Genomic DNA, 19,046 nt, shown 5'->3' with positions numbered 1-19,046 from the left:
GTTTCAAACTAGTGAAAACAAAAAGAATAATTCAGTTACCATATAAACCCTGCTTGAACAATACCGGTATGTTCTTCTAAGTAAAATCAAACGTGTAATCCAAATAATAGCAAATTAAATCACAAGTGAATAAACTAAAAAACAGTGCTAACCTAAAAAAAGGAGGGGTATATCACCAAACAAATGATAAATTGTGCAAACAATCTAACTATATGTAAACTGGAGACAAACTGCAGGGTGGCAACTAGTGGCGTGGAGCAATGCATTTCTATCAGTCGGTTTCCGAAATAGCGTACTACCAAGCTTGTTGCTTGTTACAATGTTCTTGTATCTCCATTGATTGTAGTGAATCCAAAAGTTGGGATGAATCCCTCAAAAATTATGGCATCTGCCTCACACATGGTTGCAGATAGTAGTCCACATAAATGGCCAATTTGGAGGTGTATGAGCCTCTGGCAGAGACTATTGGTCTTCCTGGGGGGTGGTTGATGTCTTTATGTACCTTCGGTAATGTGTACAGTATGGGACACACTGGGTATAGAACTTTCAGAAAGGCAACAGTGTCAGCATCAATCCATCCATTGATGTGTCCTCGATCAATTGAGGAGAAGATCTGTGTTTGGAATCTCACTGTTGGGTTACCAGTGAGCCGATCTTCAAAGCGGGCAACAAGCTTGGTAGTACGCTATTTCGGAAACCGACTGATAGAAATGCATTGCTCCACGCCACTAGCTGCCACCCTGCAGCACTATTACAAGTAATTCCTCAAGCCCAAATGACCAGAGTCATTAGGAACAACAGTGACGACTCTAATCAAGCTTTACAATTGGAAACAATGATGACCAAATTCCTTGATCGAGGATACAATTCAAAGTGCATTAAACAAGCGAAAGAAAAGTGCACAGCAGCAAACTTGGGGAATTCTATTAAAGTTGATGATGATAACAATCCACGGATGACTTTTGTCACTAAATATACACCTGATCTAAGGACCATTGGGACAAGCCTTCGACGCCATTGGCACATTATGCAAAGTGATCCCAACTTACCACTATCAAATTGGGCACCTCCAAGGGTTGGCTATAAAAGGAATACAAGCCTGAGGGATCTTCTCATGAAGACAGACCCGAGCCACTGTTATCAACAACGCACTTGGCTACAACCAAAAAAATTGGGATGTTATCGGTGTATTGGATGCACCACGTGTAATTCTATGCTTCCAGGTGCCACATTCAGTCATCCCCACAAGAAGAAGAAGTTCACGATAAGACATCGACTAACATGCACTACTGAGTTTGTTATCTACTTATTGAGTTGCAGTTGTGCAAAATTCTACATGGGCAAGACATCAGATGACGCCCGGACCCGGATGGCGAATCATCGCTCGGCCATTAGAGCAGCAATTAAGGATCAAAGGAGTGACCAACCGGTCGCTAGGCATTTCCTGGAGGCTGGACATAACCCCACTGATTTACGGTTTGTGCTTATTGACCACGTCCCCCCTCTGAAAAGGGGTGGTGACAGGAACAGAACCCTCCTTCAAATGGAAGCCAAATGGACATATTGGCTTAATACTATACAACCACATGGACTTAATTCAATGCTAGATTGGCATTGCTTTCTCTAAGGATGGCCCGCAATAACTTCTGTCAAATCAGTATTGAGTCATTGAAGCTTAGTAGATACATCTATTTTGAATTTTTTATAAATTCTTGATCATTTTTTTTATTTTGTCTAGAAATGTCTTTTGGATCTATTTTTATTCTTTATTATTTTTTATTCTTTATTTTTTTTATATATGAATTTTTGCAATATTGTGCTATATGATTGTTCTCATGAATCTGTATGATGTCTTATGAATTGGTTTTTCATGAATTTGTTCCATGAATTTTTTTATGTTTTTTATTAATTTTATTATTAATTTTTTCCATGAATTTTGTTTCCCATGAATCTTTTTTCTCCTTTTCCATGAATCTGCTCATGAATTAGATAATTGACTGCCACTATGTCCAAATGTTGAATAACTTGGTCTTTATGTATATATTGTGGCTTCAGAGCCAGTACAATCCTGATTTGTGTATATGGTGCCCCATTATAATATAATATAGTATATATTACATTATGTTTATACAGTTTTTGATTAAGAATATGTCTCATATTGCCAATGATTTATGAATGTTTCACAGTTGTCATTGTTACTTGCTTCCGTTACCGATATGGTTATATCCAGTGTGTATCTCATTACCATGGCAACGGTTCCCTTTGATCAGTATATATTAGATACATCGCTACTTTATGTTAATATAGAGGTACGGCTGCTGTCATTTTTGTGCCTGATATGAGCTGACATTTATTTGCGATACAGATGATAGATGCCCGGTGTTAGTCTCAGTGTAGTTGTTGTGTGTACATTGGGTTGGCGCCGCTTCTGGGAGACACGCCGATAGTGCTGCCCTGTTATACATGCTGTGTATATGGCGGTTGTGAAAATGTGCATCTAAACAGGTACGCATCAATCAGCTTACACGTATTTCCAGTTATATCAGAATTTACATATGCACACTAGCCTGCAGTTGAAAAAGTACATACATATGTAATTGCAAGTTTATGTTGCCTGTCATTGTATATACGGTCTTGTGGATAGCGCGGTCTTTTAATGTGAGTACCGCAGACATGCTTAGCATTCAGTATCCCATGTAGGTCCTGTGTAAATTTAATGAATTCTAATTGAGTTGTTTTTTATATCTTGAGTATGCAATATGTATTTACAAGTGTATTTAGGAGAATTGTTATGAAACTCTTTATGTTTTCTTGCCTGTCTATTGGGTGAGTGGTGTGGGTGTGTATATTGTTTGTATGGTTGCTATGACAACCTTTTGGCGGTTTTTTCACTGTTTGGGGGTGGGTCCTATGTTTCATTGGTGTTTGCTTGTATAAATGAATGCATTCTTCATGTGTTCTCTGTCTGAGGAAGGGGATTCGGTCCCCGAAACATCACAAATAAAACTATATATGTAAAGGACCAGAGAGTGCGGCCTTCCATTTATTATACTATATATATATATATATATATATATATATATATATATATATATATATATATATATATATATATATTTGAAAGTAGCGGGTGTTCCAGCACTCCAACTTTGGTCAATAGTTCTGAACCTGGGTGCAATCCTCAAAAGAATATGTAGAACTGTATAAGGAGATGAAGGGCACTCTCAGGGTTTGTGAAATTTGCGTATCAGCAAAAAATTATTTATTTATTGTTCTTAGTCACAACTTTTGTAAGTCAATGTTTCGGCTTTCGCAGAAGCCTTCATCAAGACAAGTAAAAACTGTTGAATAAAAGAAAAAAACAACCAATATTTGCAACCACAATATAATACATGCACCCATCACCAAATACTTATGTTAAAGTTAAAATTAGGACAACCCAAGCATCCCAAACAAGGATATCAGGCATAACCAATTAACCATATCCACAGCATGTCACATGATAGTACCAATATTGCCAAGGCCACCCATCCAGCATAGATGGGTGCAGCAATAAGTGAGCCAATTCCCATACTTGTAGGAATACCACAAAATACAATAATCATAAAGGTCAGATGCAACTATCCAGTATTCAACACCGCACGGTTGCGTCAATTATACGATAAGCTTACCTAACTGACCTTGAAAATGAAAACATATCAATCAAAGTGTATGTCCATACACTCCAAAGGAAACAACACTCATACCAAGTGGCCAAACTATAGCCAGTGGCATGCTCAAATGTGCCCAACAAATTGCTGTGATTAAGCTTTCAAGGAGCTTATACCACTGTCAGGGTGCCAGGAATCAGACTGAGACGAGAAGTGCAAATATAATCACACCTTTATTATTAGCAAAACATAATAAAAAGTCCACAAGTCAAATAACAAGCTAGGAGTCAAAAACCAGAGCTGGTAGTCAGACGAGCCGAGTCAGGAGCCAAAGCGAATAGTCAGACGAGCCGGAATCAGGAACAAGGAAAACAGCAGAGTCAGGAACAAGCCAGGGATCAGGAACCAGGAAGGACGTCAGGCAGCCAGGTAAAACACAGGAGCTCTCACAAACAGGTCTGAGACAACGCAAGGGCAAAGCATACTGAACAGAGGCCCTTTAAATAATAAGTGATGACATCACAATTCTGAGACCGCATCCTGTCTCACATGGATGATGCACAACAGTCTGGCCATAAAAGGAAGTGCAGGCAATGAGCAGCATCCCCCACAATGCACCAAGTCAGGAAGAGAGGTGAGTAAAATGGCTGCCAGCAGCACATGGCAAACACAACAGGGAAAAAACCCTGACAACCACATTGCTGTATTGTGCAAGACAGCCACCTACACACAAAGTGTCCAATATAATCCTTCACCTACTGTACAGTACTTGCTACACATACCAAGTTGGATATACTCAGCAAACACAGCAACACCCTAATACATTAGAACTCACATCCTGTGCTCAAAACATAGACCAGTGGAGTGTGCAAATGTGCCATACTCACAGTGATCATTCTGTGTTCAAGTTATACAAATCATGCTACACAGCAACAGAGAATAGCCATCCAAGTGGATATAAAAAAATACAACCCTAAACCGCCCTCAAAGCAGTTAACAAATACTAGCAATGAGGGCCGCACACTTAATGTACAACTCCCTATTGTTAATTTGTGGCAAGATAACTAAATAGCAACGATTATGTTGTTGATAATTCATAACAAACAAAGGTAGCCCCTCATAATGGATAGCCAGAGATGGAAAGCGCCTAAAGTGTTAAAACTATATACATACATGGAAGAAAACACAGTACTAACGCACAATCTTGCACTATACATGGAAGAAAACACAGTACTACCACACAATTTTGCACTATACCCATATACATAGTACTTGACAGTAATAGTAAAACGCCCGTGAACTGCAATGTTATAATTATGGGAGAGAATACACAATGTTGCAGCTTTTCGCTTCCAACCAATACACAGTATTCATGCTAGCAATAACGTCCCATTCTTAACACTTAGAATAGCACACATCAATACCACATACACTAACTCGCAACCACTTAACAAAGTATACGTCAGCCTTAGCTATTAGTCCATAGGCTGTTATAATATTCTAGTGTGAGAAGACACTCAATGCTATCAATTTTAACAGAAACCGAAGTAATATATGCATGCCAGCTATGACAAACAGGACACATCTTAACAGCACCTACCTCGAAACGGCTATAAGCCGTGCTCACCAAGACCGGGAAAATCATATGGTACACGCCATACCCAGAAGCTATATAAACCGACACCCCTGACCAGTGATTGGTCAATTGTGGGGGGGGTGTCAGGACACCGACACAGCTCAGCTGTTGCTGATTAACATCGCACCTCACTGACAGCCCCTGCACGCATGCGTAGAACACAGCCATTCAAACCTTAACCATTGTGTTAATAGGAAGCTCAATGAACCCACTCAGGGGATCTTAGGCACCTCCAACAGACTGTGGCATATGCAGACACAGATGGATAAATAGAATGTGGGCCAATCAGGGCTTCACACCTGTCCAACTCGCATCAGTAGGAAGATATAAACTAAAATAATGATTTTAGGGGAACGCATAAGATTAAAAATTTTAACAACCCCCACATTGCTGAATAAATGATTAGATAAATAAACTCAGTCAGCTCCAGAACCAGGGATAACAGGGCACAATAGGCCCAAAAACGTCCCTTAAGCCAGCAATTGATCACGAATAACCAATATCAGCAAGATATAACATAATATGCGCAGCGTGACAAACAACACACGCATCAAACAGACCATTAATGGACCCATAGGTGAACCTTCACTGTAGTTCCCTATACCAAAAAGTGGTAATGGGACTAGAGTCAAATGTAATCTAGAGTTCAAATAGCTCCAACAGAGAAAACCACAGGTACTATCACCAAGGAGGGAGGCGGACATGGTAGAACGAATATTGGTGGCCTGTAGGGGAAGGATGTATTAAGAGCACCTAGCATAAATGTAAAACTCAAAAGTTAGAGCACAGCAGACAATTAATAAAGCACAGAATAATCCAAATGTACATTTAGTCCATGGGGACTGAGAGTGTTTAGCCTATATATCCATCGGCATTCACAGCACAGTAGTTCCTTAGGCCTATTGCCACCCCTTCTGGAAGGAATCACAGTGTCAATAAGCATTGCTTTGAGAGAGGAAACAGAGTGTTTGTATTCCAAAAAAATGGCGTGCCACAGGTTAATCTGAGACACCATCCTTGAGCACAGCTCTGATAGCGCTCTTATGATTCGCAAGTCTTTCACGGAAGGTAGTAGTGGTCTTACCTACATAATACCTACCACACAGACATGTCAAAAAGTAGACTACAAATTGGGAAGTGTATTGTATTCATTGGGAAGTGTATTGTATTCCTACAAGTATGGGAATTGGCTCACTTATTGCTGCACCCATCTATGCTGGATGGGTGGCCTTGGCAATATTGGTACTATCATGTGACATGCTGTGGATATGGTTAATTGGTTATGCCTGATATCCTTGTTTGGGATGCTTGTGTTGTCCTAATTTGAACTTTAACATAAGTATTTGGTGATGGGTGCATGTATTATATTGTGGTTGCAAATATTGGTTGTTTTTTCTTTTATTCAACAGTTTTTACTTGTCCTGATGAAGGCTTCTGCGAAAGCCGAAACATCGACTTACAAAAGTTGTGACTAAGAACAATAAATACATTTTTTTTTGCTGATACGCAAATTTCACAAACCCTGAGAGTGCCCTTCATCTCCTTATACAGTTATATATATATATATATATATATATATATATATATATATATATATATATATATATATACATACATATACATATACATACACACACGGCAAAGTTCAATCACTTCTCACGATGATGAAATATGTGACAATGTGCTTTCATCATATTTTTCATCACTGTGAGTAGTGATTGAACTTTGAGATATATATATATATATATATATATAATGCACTTTTAATTTGTGTGGCAGTATTAAATTTCAACTGTGTAATACCAGCACACAATAATATGCGTTCGTAAAAACGTCAAAAGGAAAACAGTAAAGCCTGCGTTTCCCAACTACAGTATACAATATGACACAAGAAAATATAAATGATTTACTATGAAAAAAGCAAGTCGGAACAAGCAGTTTGTGTATTACTAGCTCCTAATGGGTTAAATGAGTTTTGCTTGCTGGTTCCTTAGAGGTTAAATAACATTTTTTCTGTGTTATTGAGGGTTAAACTATAGCACATTTGCTGGCAGTAACAGAGAAATGTTTATTTAATTTTAAGCAGATTTGATGTTAAGTCACTGCAGTGTATATACCTGCAGTTATTAGCTATACTGACTAATAGCAACTTTGCTGGCAGTAACAGAGAAATGTTTACTTAAAATATGTTTAAGTAGATTTGACAATGTTAAGTCACTATTGCAAACAAGACCCTGTCACTTACTTGAGTGATCTCCAAAAAACAACAGCCCTCACTGACAAAGCCCCCCAGCCCCTTACTTTATCAGTTTCATCTAAGATGTATATTACCCCTCCGTGCGCTATGTTGTCACACACGGTTGCTAACAGCACGGCACTCGGAGGAGAGACAAGGGGGAGGGCAAACTGCTGAAACGGGAGAGATTTCTGAACCCGACCTGTCTATTATTGAACATTATCAAGTGTTTGGCTGCATTCTAAAGGTTCAGCATAGGTATATACACACACTGCTACAGATGTCCCCCAGCTTACAACTTTGTTCCGACTCTGAAGCCCTCCTAATGGAGTGCAGTCAGTGGCAGCAAAAAATATTTAAAAAAATTAATATTAGCCTCCTAACTTCTTGCTAGTAACTACACCTGACATCCATATTTAAAAAAAAAAAATGCACAAATAAATTTTAAAATAATAACTTCTACAATCTACTGCAGTTCCCCTGCTGTGCGCACTTGTAAAAGGCAAGTGCACTGTCTGGCCAAAAGAGGGAACGTTGGCACTCTTTGCAGAAGTAGCGTGAGGACAGATATCCATAATAAGAGAGGGGTGAAGCTAGGTGGTATAGATTTGGTTCTGGCTGTGAAGCTCCCATGACTAGGGGATGAAGCTGTGACCAATCGAAGGGGGTTAAACGCTAGAGGTGGTGTGTGGCTCAGAATCAGACTAGTATAAGGCAGGCTAATAAAAGGAAGACACTGACTGTTGCGCTTCAGCACTAGCCGCTCTCAGCTCTGAGACTGCCGCATTGCAAACTGATTACACGTGGTGCAGTCAGGATCCAATGTGCGTGCTAAAGCCGCCAATAGGAAGATCTTCTGGCTGTGCTGCGCCAATGGGTAAAGATCCTTGGTGAGCTGCATGCAACGGACTGACTGTGTGACTGTGACCCACTTTAGTAATCCCAATATAAGAGGCAGGTTGAAACAAAAAATAAAATAAAAGGTTTGTGCTGAAGCTGGGCCCTCAGAAGGGAGGACCTTCAGGGCACAGTCGCGATATTTGCACCCCCTGTAGTTCCGCACCTGTTGACAGGATAATCGAATCATGAGACCAGTGAAGATGCAGACCCCTAACGTGTATCCTGTGTGACTCAAGACATAAAAAAAAAATAGACACTCAACTGTAACCTACAACTCTCACAAACAACATACAGGCACACTCACCTGTAGCCTATCTCGCTGAGACACAAACTTACCTGGGCTGATACTGCCACTGTTTTTCAAATCCAGAGTTCCCATCTGATACCTCACACACAGATCTTCTGTTATCTCTTCTTTCACTATATCAGTGTTATCTTCATCTGTACAAATAAAGCAGATTCAGTTTGTATATCACATAATTTAGTTTTTATAACTTTACTATAAAACAGTTTGTATATTTCCCAGACAGCACCAAATGCACACACTGTGGTAATTTCCCTCAATTATCTTATTTATTGTATATCTTTTTAGCTGAAAAGGAAGTTTAGATACAAAAGGCGTGCACACTCACTTGTAACCTGCATGCCTCACACACAATATACAGTGGGGAAAAAAAGTATTTAGTCAGCCACCAATTGTGCAAGTTCTCCCACTTAAGAAGATGAGAGAGCCCTGTAATTTTCATCATAGGTATACCTCAACTATGAGAGACAAAATGTGGAAACAAATCCAGACAATCACACTGTCTGATTTGGAAAGAATTTATTTGCAAATTATGGTGGAAAATAAGTATTTGGTCACCTACAAACAAGGAAGATTTCTGGCTCTCACAGACCTGTATCTTCTTCTTTAAGAGGCTCCTCTGTCCTCCACTCATTACCTGTATTAATGACACCTGTTTGAACTTGTTATCAGTATAAAAAACACCTGTCTACAACCTCAAACAGTCACACTCCAAACTCCACTATGGTGAAGACCAAAGAGCTGTCGAAGGACACCAGAAACAAAATTGTAGACCTGCACCAGGCTGGGAAGACTGAATCTGCAATAGGCAAGCAGCTTGGTGTAAAGAAATCAACTGTGGGAGCAATAATTAGAAAATGGAAGACATACAAGACCACTGATAATCTCCCTCGATCTGGGGCTCCACGTAAGATCTCACCCCGTGGGGTCAAAATGATCACAAGAACGGTGAGCAAACATCCCAGAACCACACGGGGGACCTAGTGAATGACCTGCAGAGAGCTGGGACCAACGTAACAAAGGCTACCATCAGTAACACACTACGCCGCCAGGGACTCAGATCCTGCAGTGCCAGACGTGTCCCCCTGCTTAAGCCAGTACATGTCCGGGCCCGTCTGAAGTATGCTAGAGAGCATTTGGATGATCCAGAAGTGGATTGGGAGAATGTCATATGGTCAAATGAAAACAAAGTAGAACTGTTTGGTAGAAACACAACTTGTCGTGTTTGGAGGAGAGAGAACACCATACCTACTGTGATGCATGGGGGTGACAACATCATGCTTTGGGGCTATTTCTCTGCAAAGGGAACAGGACGACTGATCCGTGTACATGAAAGAATGAATGGGGCCATGTATCGTGAGATTTTGAGTGCAAACCTCCTTCCATCAGCAAGGGCATTGAAGATGAAACGTGGCTGGGTCTTTCAGCATGACAATGATCCCAAACACACTGCCTGGGCAATGTAGGAGTGGCTTCGTAAGAAGCATTTCAAGGTCCTGGAGTGGCCTAGCCAGTCTCCAGATCTCAACCCCATAGAAAACCTTTGGAGGGAGTTGAAAGTCCATGTTGCCCAGCGACAGCCCCAAAACATCACTGCTCTAGAGGAGATCTGCATGCAGGAATGGGCCAACATACCAGCAACAGTGTGTGACAACCTTGTGAAGACTTATAGAAAACATTGCCCATGTTGCCCAGCGACAGCCCCAAAACATCACTGCTCTAGAGGAGATCTGCATGCAGGAATGGGCCAACATACCAGCAACAGTGTGTGACAACCTTGTGAAGACTTATAGAAAACGTTTGACCTCTGTCATTGCTAACAAAGGATATATAACAAAGTATTGAGATGAACTTTTGATATTGACCAAATACTTATTTTCCACCATAATATGCAAATAAATTCTTTCCAAATCAGACAATGTGATTGTCTAGATTTGTTTCCACATTTTGTCTCTCATAGTTGAGGTATACCTATGATGAAAATTACAGGCCTCTCTCATCTTCTTAAGTGGGAGAACTTGCACAATTGGTGGCTGACTAAATACTTTTTTTCCCCACTGTATGTGCACATTTATCTGTACCTTACACACAATATATGTTCACACTCACCTCTAACTCATACTTCACAAACAATATATGTGCATACTCACCTGTAACCCATACCACACACCAACCTGTAATCCACATACCTTACACACAACATACATGCACAACAACCTGCAACCCACATACCTTACACACAACATACCTGCACACCAACCTGCAACCCACATACCTTACACACAACATACGTGCTCACTACCTGTAACACATGTATCTCACACACAATATATGTGCACACTCACCTGCAATCCACGTATCTCACACACAATATATGTGCACATTTGCCTGTATCCCACGTATCTCACAAACAATATATGTGCACACTGACCTGTAACCCACGTGCCTCACACACACTATGGCCTAGATTTAGAGTTCGGCGGTAGCCGTCAAAACCAGCGTTAGAGGCTCCTAACGCTGGTTTTGGGCGCCCGCTGGTATTTGGAGTCAGTGATTAAAGGGTCTAACGCTCACTTTTCAGCCGCGACTTTTCCGTACCGCAGATCCCCCTACGCCATTTGCGTAGCCTATCTTTTCAATGGGATCTTTCTAACGCTGGTATTTAGAGTCGTTTCTGCAGTGAGCGTTAGAGCTCTAACGACAAGATTCCAGCCGCCTGAAAATAGCAGGAGTTAAGAGCTTTCTGGCTAACGCCGGTTTATAAAGCTCTTAACTACTGTACCCTAAAGTACACTAACACCCATAAACTACCTATGTACCCCTAAACCGAGCTCCCCCCACACCGCCGCCACTCGATTAAAATTTTTAACCCCTAATCTGCCGACCGCCACCTACGTTATACTTATGTACCCCTAATCTGCTGCCCCTAACCCCGCCGACCCCTGTATTATATTTATTCACCCCTAACCTGCCCCCCACAACGTCGCCGCCAGCTACTTACAATAATTAACCCCTAATCTTCCGACCGCAAATCGCCGCCACCTACGTTATCCCTATGTACCCCTAATCTGCTGCCCCTAACACCGCCGACCCCTATATTATATTTATTAACCCCTAATCTGCCCCCCTCAACGTCGCCGACACCTGCCTACACTTATTAACCCCTAATCTGCCGAGCGGACCTGAGCGCTACTATAATAAAGTTATTAACCCCTAATCCGCCTCACTAACCCGATCATAAATAGTATTAACCCCTAATCTGCCCTCCCTAACATCGCCGACACCTACCTTCAATTATTAACCCCTAAACTTCCGATCGGAGCTCACCGCTATTCTAATAAATGGATTAACCCCTAAAGCTAAGTCTAACCCTAACACTAACACCCCCCTAAGTTAAATATAATTTTTATCTAACGAAATTAATTAACTCTTATTAAATAAATTATTCCTATTTAAAGCTAAATACTTACCTGTAAAATAAATCCTAATATAGCTACAATATAAATTATAATTATATTATAGCTATTTTAGGATTAATATTTATTTTACAGGCAACTTTGTAATTATTTTAACCAGGTACAATAGCTATTAAATAGTTATTATTTTAACTAGGTAACTATTAAATAGTTAATAACAAATTTACCTGTAAAATAAATCCTAACCTAAGTTATAATTAAACCTAACACTACCCTATCAATAAAATAATTAAATAAACTACCTACAATTACCTACAATTAACCTAACACTACACTATCAATAAATAAATTAAACACAATTGCTACAAATAAATACAATTAAATAAACTAGCTAAAGTACAAAAAATAAAAAAGAACTAAGTTACAGAAAATAAAAAAATATTTACAAACATAAGAAAAATATTACAACAATTTTAAACTAATTACACCTACTCTAAGCCCCCTAATAAAATAACAAAGCCCCCCAAAATAAAAAATTCCCTACCCTATTCTAAATTAAAAAAGTTACAAGCTCTTTTACCTTACCAGCCCTGAACAGGGCCCTTTGCGGGGCATGCCCCAAGAATTTCAGCTCTTTTGCCTGTAAAAGAATAAATACAATACCCCCCCCCCAACATTACAACCCACCACCCACATACCCCTAATCTAACCCAAACCCCCCTTAAATAAACCTAACACTAAGCCCCTGAAGATCTTCCTACCTTGTCTTCACCATCCAGGTATCACCGATCCGTCCTGGCTCCAAGATCTTCATCCAACCCAAGCGGGGGTTGGCGATCCATAATCCGGTCCAGAAGAGGCTCCAAAGTCTTCCTCCTATCTGGCAAGAAGAGGACATCCGGACCGTCAAACATCTTCTCCAAGCGGCATCTTCGATCTTCTTCCATCCGGTGCGGAGTGGGTCCATCTTGAAGCAGGCGACGCGGATCCATCCTCTTCTTCCGATGTCTCCCGACTAATGACGGTTCCTTTAAGGGACGTCATCCAAGATGGCGTCCCTCGAATTCCGATTGGCTGATAGGATTCTATCAGCCAATCGGAATTAAGGTAGGAATTTTCTGATTGGCTGATGGAATCAGCCAATCAGAATCAAGTTCAATCCGATTGGCTGATCCAATCAGCCAATCAGATTGAGCTCGCATTCTATTGGCTGTTCCGATCAGCCAATAGAATGCGAGCTCAATCTGATTGGCTGATGGGATCGGCCAATCGGATTGAACTTGATTCTGATTGGCTGATTCCATCAGCCAATCAGAAAATTCCTACCTTAATTCCGATTGGCTGATAGAATCCTATCAGCCAATCGGAATTCGAGGGACGCCATCTTGGATGACGTCCCTTAAAGGAACCGTCATTAGTCGGGAGACATCGGAAGAAGAGGATGGATCCGCGTCGCCTGCTTCAAGATGGACCCGCTCCGCACCGGATGGAAGAAGATCGAAGATGCCGCTTGGAGAAGATGTTTGCCGGTCCGGATGTCCTCTTCTTGCCGGATAGGAGGAAGACTTTGGAGCCTCTTCTGGACCGGATTATGGATCGCCAACCCCCGCTTGGGTTGGATGAAGATCTTGGAGCCAGGACGGATCGGTGATACCTGGATGGTGAAGACAAGGTAGGAAGATCTTCAGGGGCTTAGTGTTAGGTTTATTTAAGGGGGGTTTGGGTTAGATTAGGGGTATGTGGGTGGTGGGTTGTAATGTTGGGGGGGGGGGGGGTATTGTATTTATTCTTTTACAGGCAAAAGAGCTGAAATTCTTGGGGCATGCCCCGCAAAGGGCCCTGTTCAGGGCTGGTAAGGTAAAAGAGCTTGTAACTGTTTTAATTTAGAATAGGGTAGGGAATTTTTTATTTTGGGGGGCTTTGTTATTTTATTAGGGGGCTTAGAGTAGGTGTAATTAGTTTAAAATTGTTGTAATATTTTTCTTATGTTTGTAAATATTTTTTTATTTTCTGTAACTTAGTTCTTTTTTATTTTTTGTACTTTAGCTAGTTTATTTAATTGTATTTATTTGTAGCAATTGTGTTTAATTTATTTATTGATAGTGTAGTGTTAGGTTAATTGTAGGTAATTGTAGGTAGTTTATTTAATTATTTTATTGATAGGGTAGTGTTAGGTTTAATTATATCTTAGGTTAGGATTTATTTTACAGGTAAATTTGTTATTATTTTAACTAGGTAACTATTAAATAGTTAATAACTATTTAATAGCTATTGTACCTGGTTAAAATAATTACAAAGTTGCCTGTAAAATAAATATTAATCCTAAAATAGCTATAATATAATTATAATTTATATTGTAGCTATATTAGGATTTATTTTACAGGTAAGTATTTAGCTTTAAATAGGAATAAGTTATTTAATAAGAGTTAATTAATTTCGTTAGATGTAAATTATATTTAACTTAGGGGGGTGTTAGTGTTAGGGTTAGACTTAGCTTTAGGGGTTAATACATTTATTAGAATAGCGGTGAGCTCCGATCGGAAGTTTAGGGGTTAATAATTGAAGGTAGGTGTCGGCGATGTTAGGGAGGGCAGATTAGGGGTTAATACTATTTATGATAGGGTTAGTGAGGCGGATTAGGGGTTAATAACTTTATTATAGTAGCGCTCAGGTCCGCTCGGCAGATTAGGGGTTAATAAGTGTAGGTAGGTGTCGGCGACGTTGTGGGGGGCAGATTAGGGGTTAATAAATATAACATAGGGGTCGGCGATGTTAGGGCAGCAGATTAGGGGTACATAGGGATAACGTAGGTGGCGGCGTTTTACGGAGCGGCAGATTAGGGGTTAAAAAAAATATGCAGGGGTCAGCGATAGCGGGGGCGGCAGATTAGGGGTTAATAAGTGTAAGATTAGGGGTGTTTAGACTCGGGGTACATGTTAGGGTGTTAGGTGCAGACGTAGGAAGTGTTTCCCCATAGGAATCAATGGGGCTGCGTTAGGAGCTGAACGCTGCTTTTTTGCAGGTGTTAGGTTTTTTTTCAGCTCAAACAGCCCCATTGTTTCCTATGGGAGAATCGTGCACGAGCACGTTTTTGAGGCCGGCCGCGTCCGTAAGCAACTCTGGTATCGAGAGTTGCTTTTGCGGTAAAAATGCTCTACGCTCCTTTTTTGGAGCCTAACGCAGCATTTGTTTTAACTCTCGATACCAGAGTTAAATTTATGGTGCGGCCAGAAAAAAGCCCGCGGAGCGTTAACAGCCCTTTTACCGCCGAACTCCAAATCTAGGCCTAAATGTGCACACTCACCTGTAACTCATGCACCTCACACACAATATACGTGCACACTCACCTATAACTCATGTACTGCACACACAATATACGTGCACACTCACCTGTAACTCATGTACCTCACACACAATATATATGCACATTCACCCGTAACTTGTATCTGTCACTCAAAACATACATGCACACTCATCTGTAAAGCCCATCTCTCAACAAAAGTAAATACCCACCTGTAACCTTCATCCCTCAGATACAAGTGCACACTCACCTGGGCTGATACTGTCACTTGTGTTCTCATCAGGGTCTCCCAGCTGACGCGTCACACACAGATCTTCTGTTATCTCAACTTTCACTATATCAGCATTATCCTCATCTGTACAAATAAAGTAGATTCAGTTTGTATATCACATAATTTAGTTTTTATAACTTTACTATAAAACAGTTTGTATATTTCCCAGACAGCACCAAATGCACACACTGTGGTAATTTCCCTCAATTATCTTATTTATTGTATATCTTTTTAGCTGAAAAGGAAGTTTAGATACAAAAGGCGTGCACACTCACTTGTAACCTGCATGCCTCACACACAATATATGTGCACATTTATCTGTACCTTACACACAATATATGTTCACACTCACCTCTAACTCATACTTCACAAACAATATATGTGCATACTCACCTGTAACCCATACCTCACACATAATATACGCACACACCAACCTGTAATCCACATACCTTACACACAACAAACGTGCACAACAACCTGCAACCCACATACCTTACACACAACATACCTGCACACCAACCTGCAACCCACATACCTTACACACAACATACGTGCTCACTATCTGTAACCCATGTATCTCACACACAATATATGTGCACACTCACCTGCAATCCACGTATCTCACACACAATATATGTGCACATTTACCTGTATCCCACGTATCTCACACACAATATATGTGCACACTCACCTGTAACCCACGTACCTCACACACACTATATGTGCACACTCACCTGTAACCCACGTACCTCACACACACTATATGTGCACACTCACCTGTAACTCATGCACCTCACACACAATATACATGCACACTCACCTATAACTCATGTACCGCACACACAATATATACGTGCACACTCACCTGTAACTCATGTACCTCACACACAATATATATGCACATTCCCCTGTAACTTGTATCTGTCACTCAAAACATACATGCACACTCATCTGTAAAGCCCATCTCTCAACAAAAGTAAATACCCACCTGTAACCTTCATCCCTCAGATACAAGTGCACACTCACCTGGGCTGATACTGTCACTTGTGTTCTCATCAGGGTCTCCCAGCTGACGCGTCACACACAGATCTTCTGTTATCTCAACTTTCACTATATCAGCATTATCCTCATCTGTATAAATAAAGTAGATTCAGTTTTTATATCACATGATCTAGTTATCTATAAAACAGTTTGTGCATTTCCCAGACAGACAACAACACCAAATACACACAATCAGCACATTTTCCCTCTCATCATTTTTTACTGTGATCCTCTATATTAAAATATAAAACTACACAATGAACTAAACAAGGGTTAAACTCATGTTGTTATCTGCGCTTATAAACGAGACAGTAAACTACAAGGGAGAGCAGTAAGTAACTGTGTGCACAGCCCCGGCAGACTCTCACGTATTACTACTCACCTGCAGGGAGGGAGAGCAGTAGGTAACTGTGTGCACAGCCCCGGCAGACTCTCACGTATTACTACTCACCGGCAGGGAGGGAGAGCAGTAAGTAACTGTGTGCACAGCCCCGGCAGACTCTCATGTATTACTACTCACCAGCAGGGAGGGAGAGCAGTAAGTAACTGTGTGCACAGCCCCGGCAGACTCTCATGTATTACTACTCACCGGCAGGGAGGGAGAGCAGTAAGTAACTGTGTGCACAGCCCCGGCAGACTCTCACGTATTACTACTAACCGGCAGGGAGGGAGAGCAGTAAGTAACTGTGTGCACAGCCCCGGCAGACTCTCATGTATTACTACTCACCAGCAGGGAGGGAGAGCAGTAAGTAACTGTGTGCACAGCCCCGGCAGACTCTCATGTATTACTACTCACCGGCAGGGAGGGAGAGCAGTAAGTAACTGTGTGCACAGCCCCGGCAGACTCTCACGTATTACTACTCACCGGCAGGGAGGGAGAGCAGTAAGTAACTGTGTGCACAGCCCCGGCAGACTCTCACGTATTACTACTCACCGGCAGGGAGGGAGAGCAGTAAGTAACTGTGTGCACAGCCCTGGCAGACTCTCACGTATTACTACTCACTGGCAGGGAGGGAGAGTAGTAAGTAACTGTGTGCACAGCCCCGGCAGACTCTCACGTATTACTACTCACCGGCAGGAAGTGAGAGCAGTAAGTAACTGCGTGCACAGCCCCGGCAGACTCTCACGTATTACTACTCACCGGCAGGGAGGGACCAATGTATTTCAGTCTGATGACTATTCATGTCATCTGTCTCATCCTCTTCCTTCACATGTAATAGCCCAGTGCCCGGGTTTTCCTCTAGACGCCCTGTAATTACAGCAGGAAATTACCCGATAGTATATGATAGAGGATGTAATATAAACTTATAAAATATTATTATTATTACATAAAATATTAATATATCCACCTTAATGGTTAATAGGGAACAGCTATGGGTCCAAATATACCAGCAGCTTTGAATATTGTAGTAATTTTCTATGCAGCTAATTCATTCACCTTGAGGAATCCTCCTGATAGGTAAATGTGAGTTATTAAACAGTGTGTACCATGCCAATAGCGCTCTCTAATGAAGGATCCTTCGTATAACAGTCTACACCAGTGTGTAGTGAGGTTTTACATAACGGATTTAATAAAGGCTGCTGAACAAATCTAAATAAAAAGCTTGCTGCCTGTTCCTCTTTTATATCTTTTAATACACGTAAGTGTTATGGTTTGGGATATACACAATACAGGGCTAATAGACGTATCCGTGTGCTGTAAACCTCAGAGGTTAAATAGCTAATAACCCTACATAAAGATTGGTCAAAACAAGTGCAACTGAAAAGGAGGATACCAGGGAGCATAAGTACTGGCTAGACGCCATCACAATACAACGGCACCAAAAAGAAAGGCGCAGAGGGATACGGCAGAGCACCTCCAGCTCCACACTAACGTCTGCCCCCAGCTATGCACTGAAGAGCAGCACCATATTGTACATAATAAGTTTATGTAACAATGCAGCAATGCTTCAGCTCCATTTAATGAAAGAATACCTAGATATCCTCAGGAGCATGCACATGTCGAGGAACACTATATGTATAATGTTGTTACAAGCACTGCTGCAAATACAGAGCACACACCTGAGCCTACCTCAGTATGCTCTCATGGTAAGAACTGCTGCCATATACAGAGCACACACCTGAGCCTACCTCAGTATGCTCTCATGATAAGAACTGCTGCCATATACAGAGCACACACCTGAGCCTACCTCAGTATGCTCTCATGATAAGAACTGTTGCCATATACAGAGCACACACCTGAGCCTACCTCAGTATGCTCTCATGATAAGAACTGCTGCCATATACAGAGA

At 41.1% G+C, this 19,046-nt stretch overlaps 1 protein-coding gene across 1 annotated transcript in view; it reads right to left on the bottom strand.

The window, feature by feature from the left end:
- The window catches only part of LOC128657904 (uncharacterized), a 42,396-nt gene that overhangs the window by 5,960 nt on the left and 17,390 nt on the right, over positions 1 to 19,046 (bottom strand). The window contains exons 3-6 of the mRNA XM_053712331.1: positions 17,897 to 18,004; positions 16,741 to 16,845; positions 15,694 to 15,798; positions 8,727 to 8,863 (exon numbers count right to left, since the gene is read on the bottom strand). Of these exons, the coding sequence (XP_053568306.1) occupies positions 8,727 to 8,863; positions 15,694 to 15,798; positions 16,741 to 16,845; positions 17,897 to 18,004 (455 nt within the window). The remainder of the gene's footprint in view (positions 1 to 8,726; positions 8,864 to 15,693; positions 15,799 to 16,740; positions 16,846 to 17,896; positions 18,005 to 19,046) is intronic.

The sequence above is a fragment of the Bombina bombina genome, chromosome 4, assembly GCF_027579735.1.
Source record: "Bombina bombina isolate aBomBom1 chromosome 4, aBomBom1.pri, whole genome shotgun sequence".
Taxonomy (NCBI): domain Eukaryota; kingdom Metazoa; phylum Chordata; class Amphibia; order Anura; family Bombinatoridae; genus Bombina; species Bombina bombina.
Note: the sequence above shows the minus strand (reverse complement) of the source record. Positions and strands in the feature narration are given on the sequence as shown.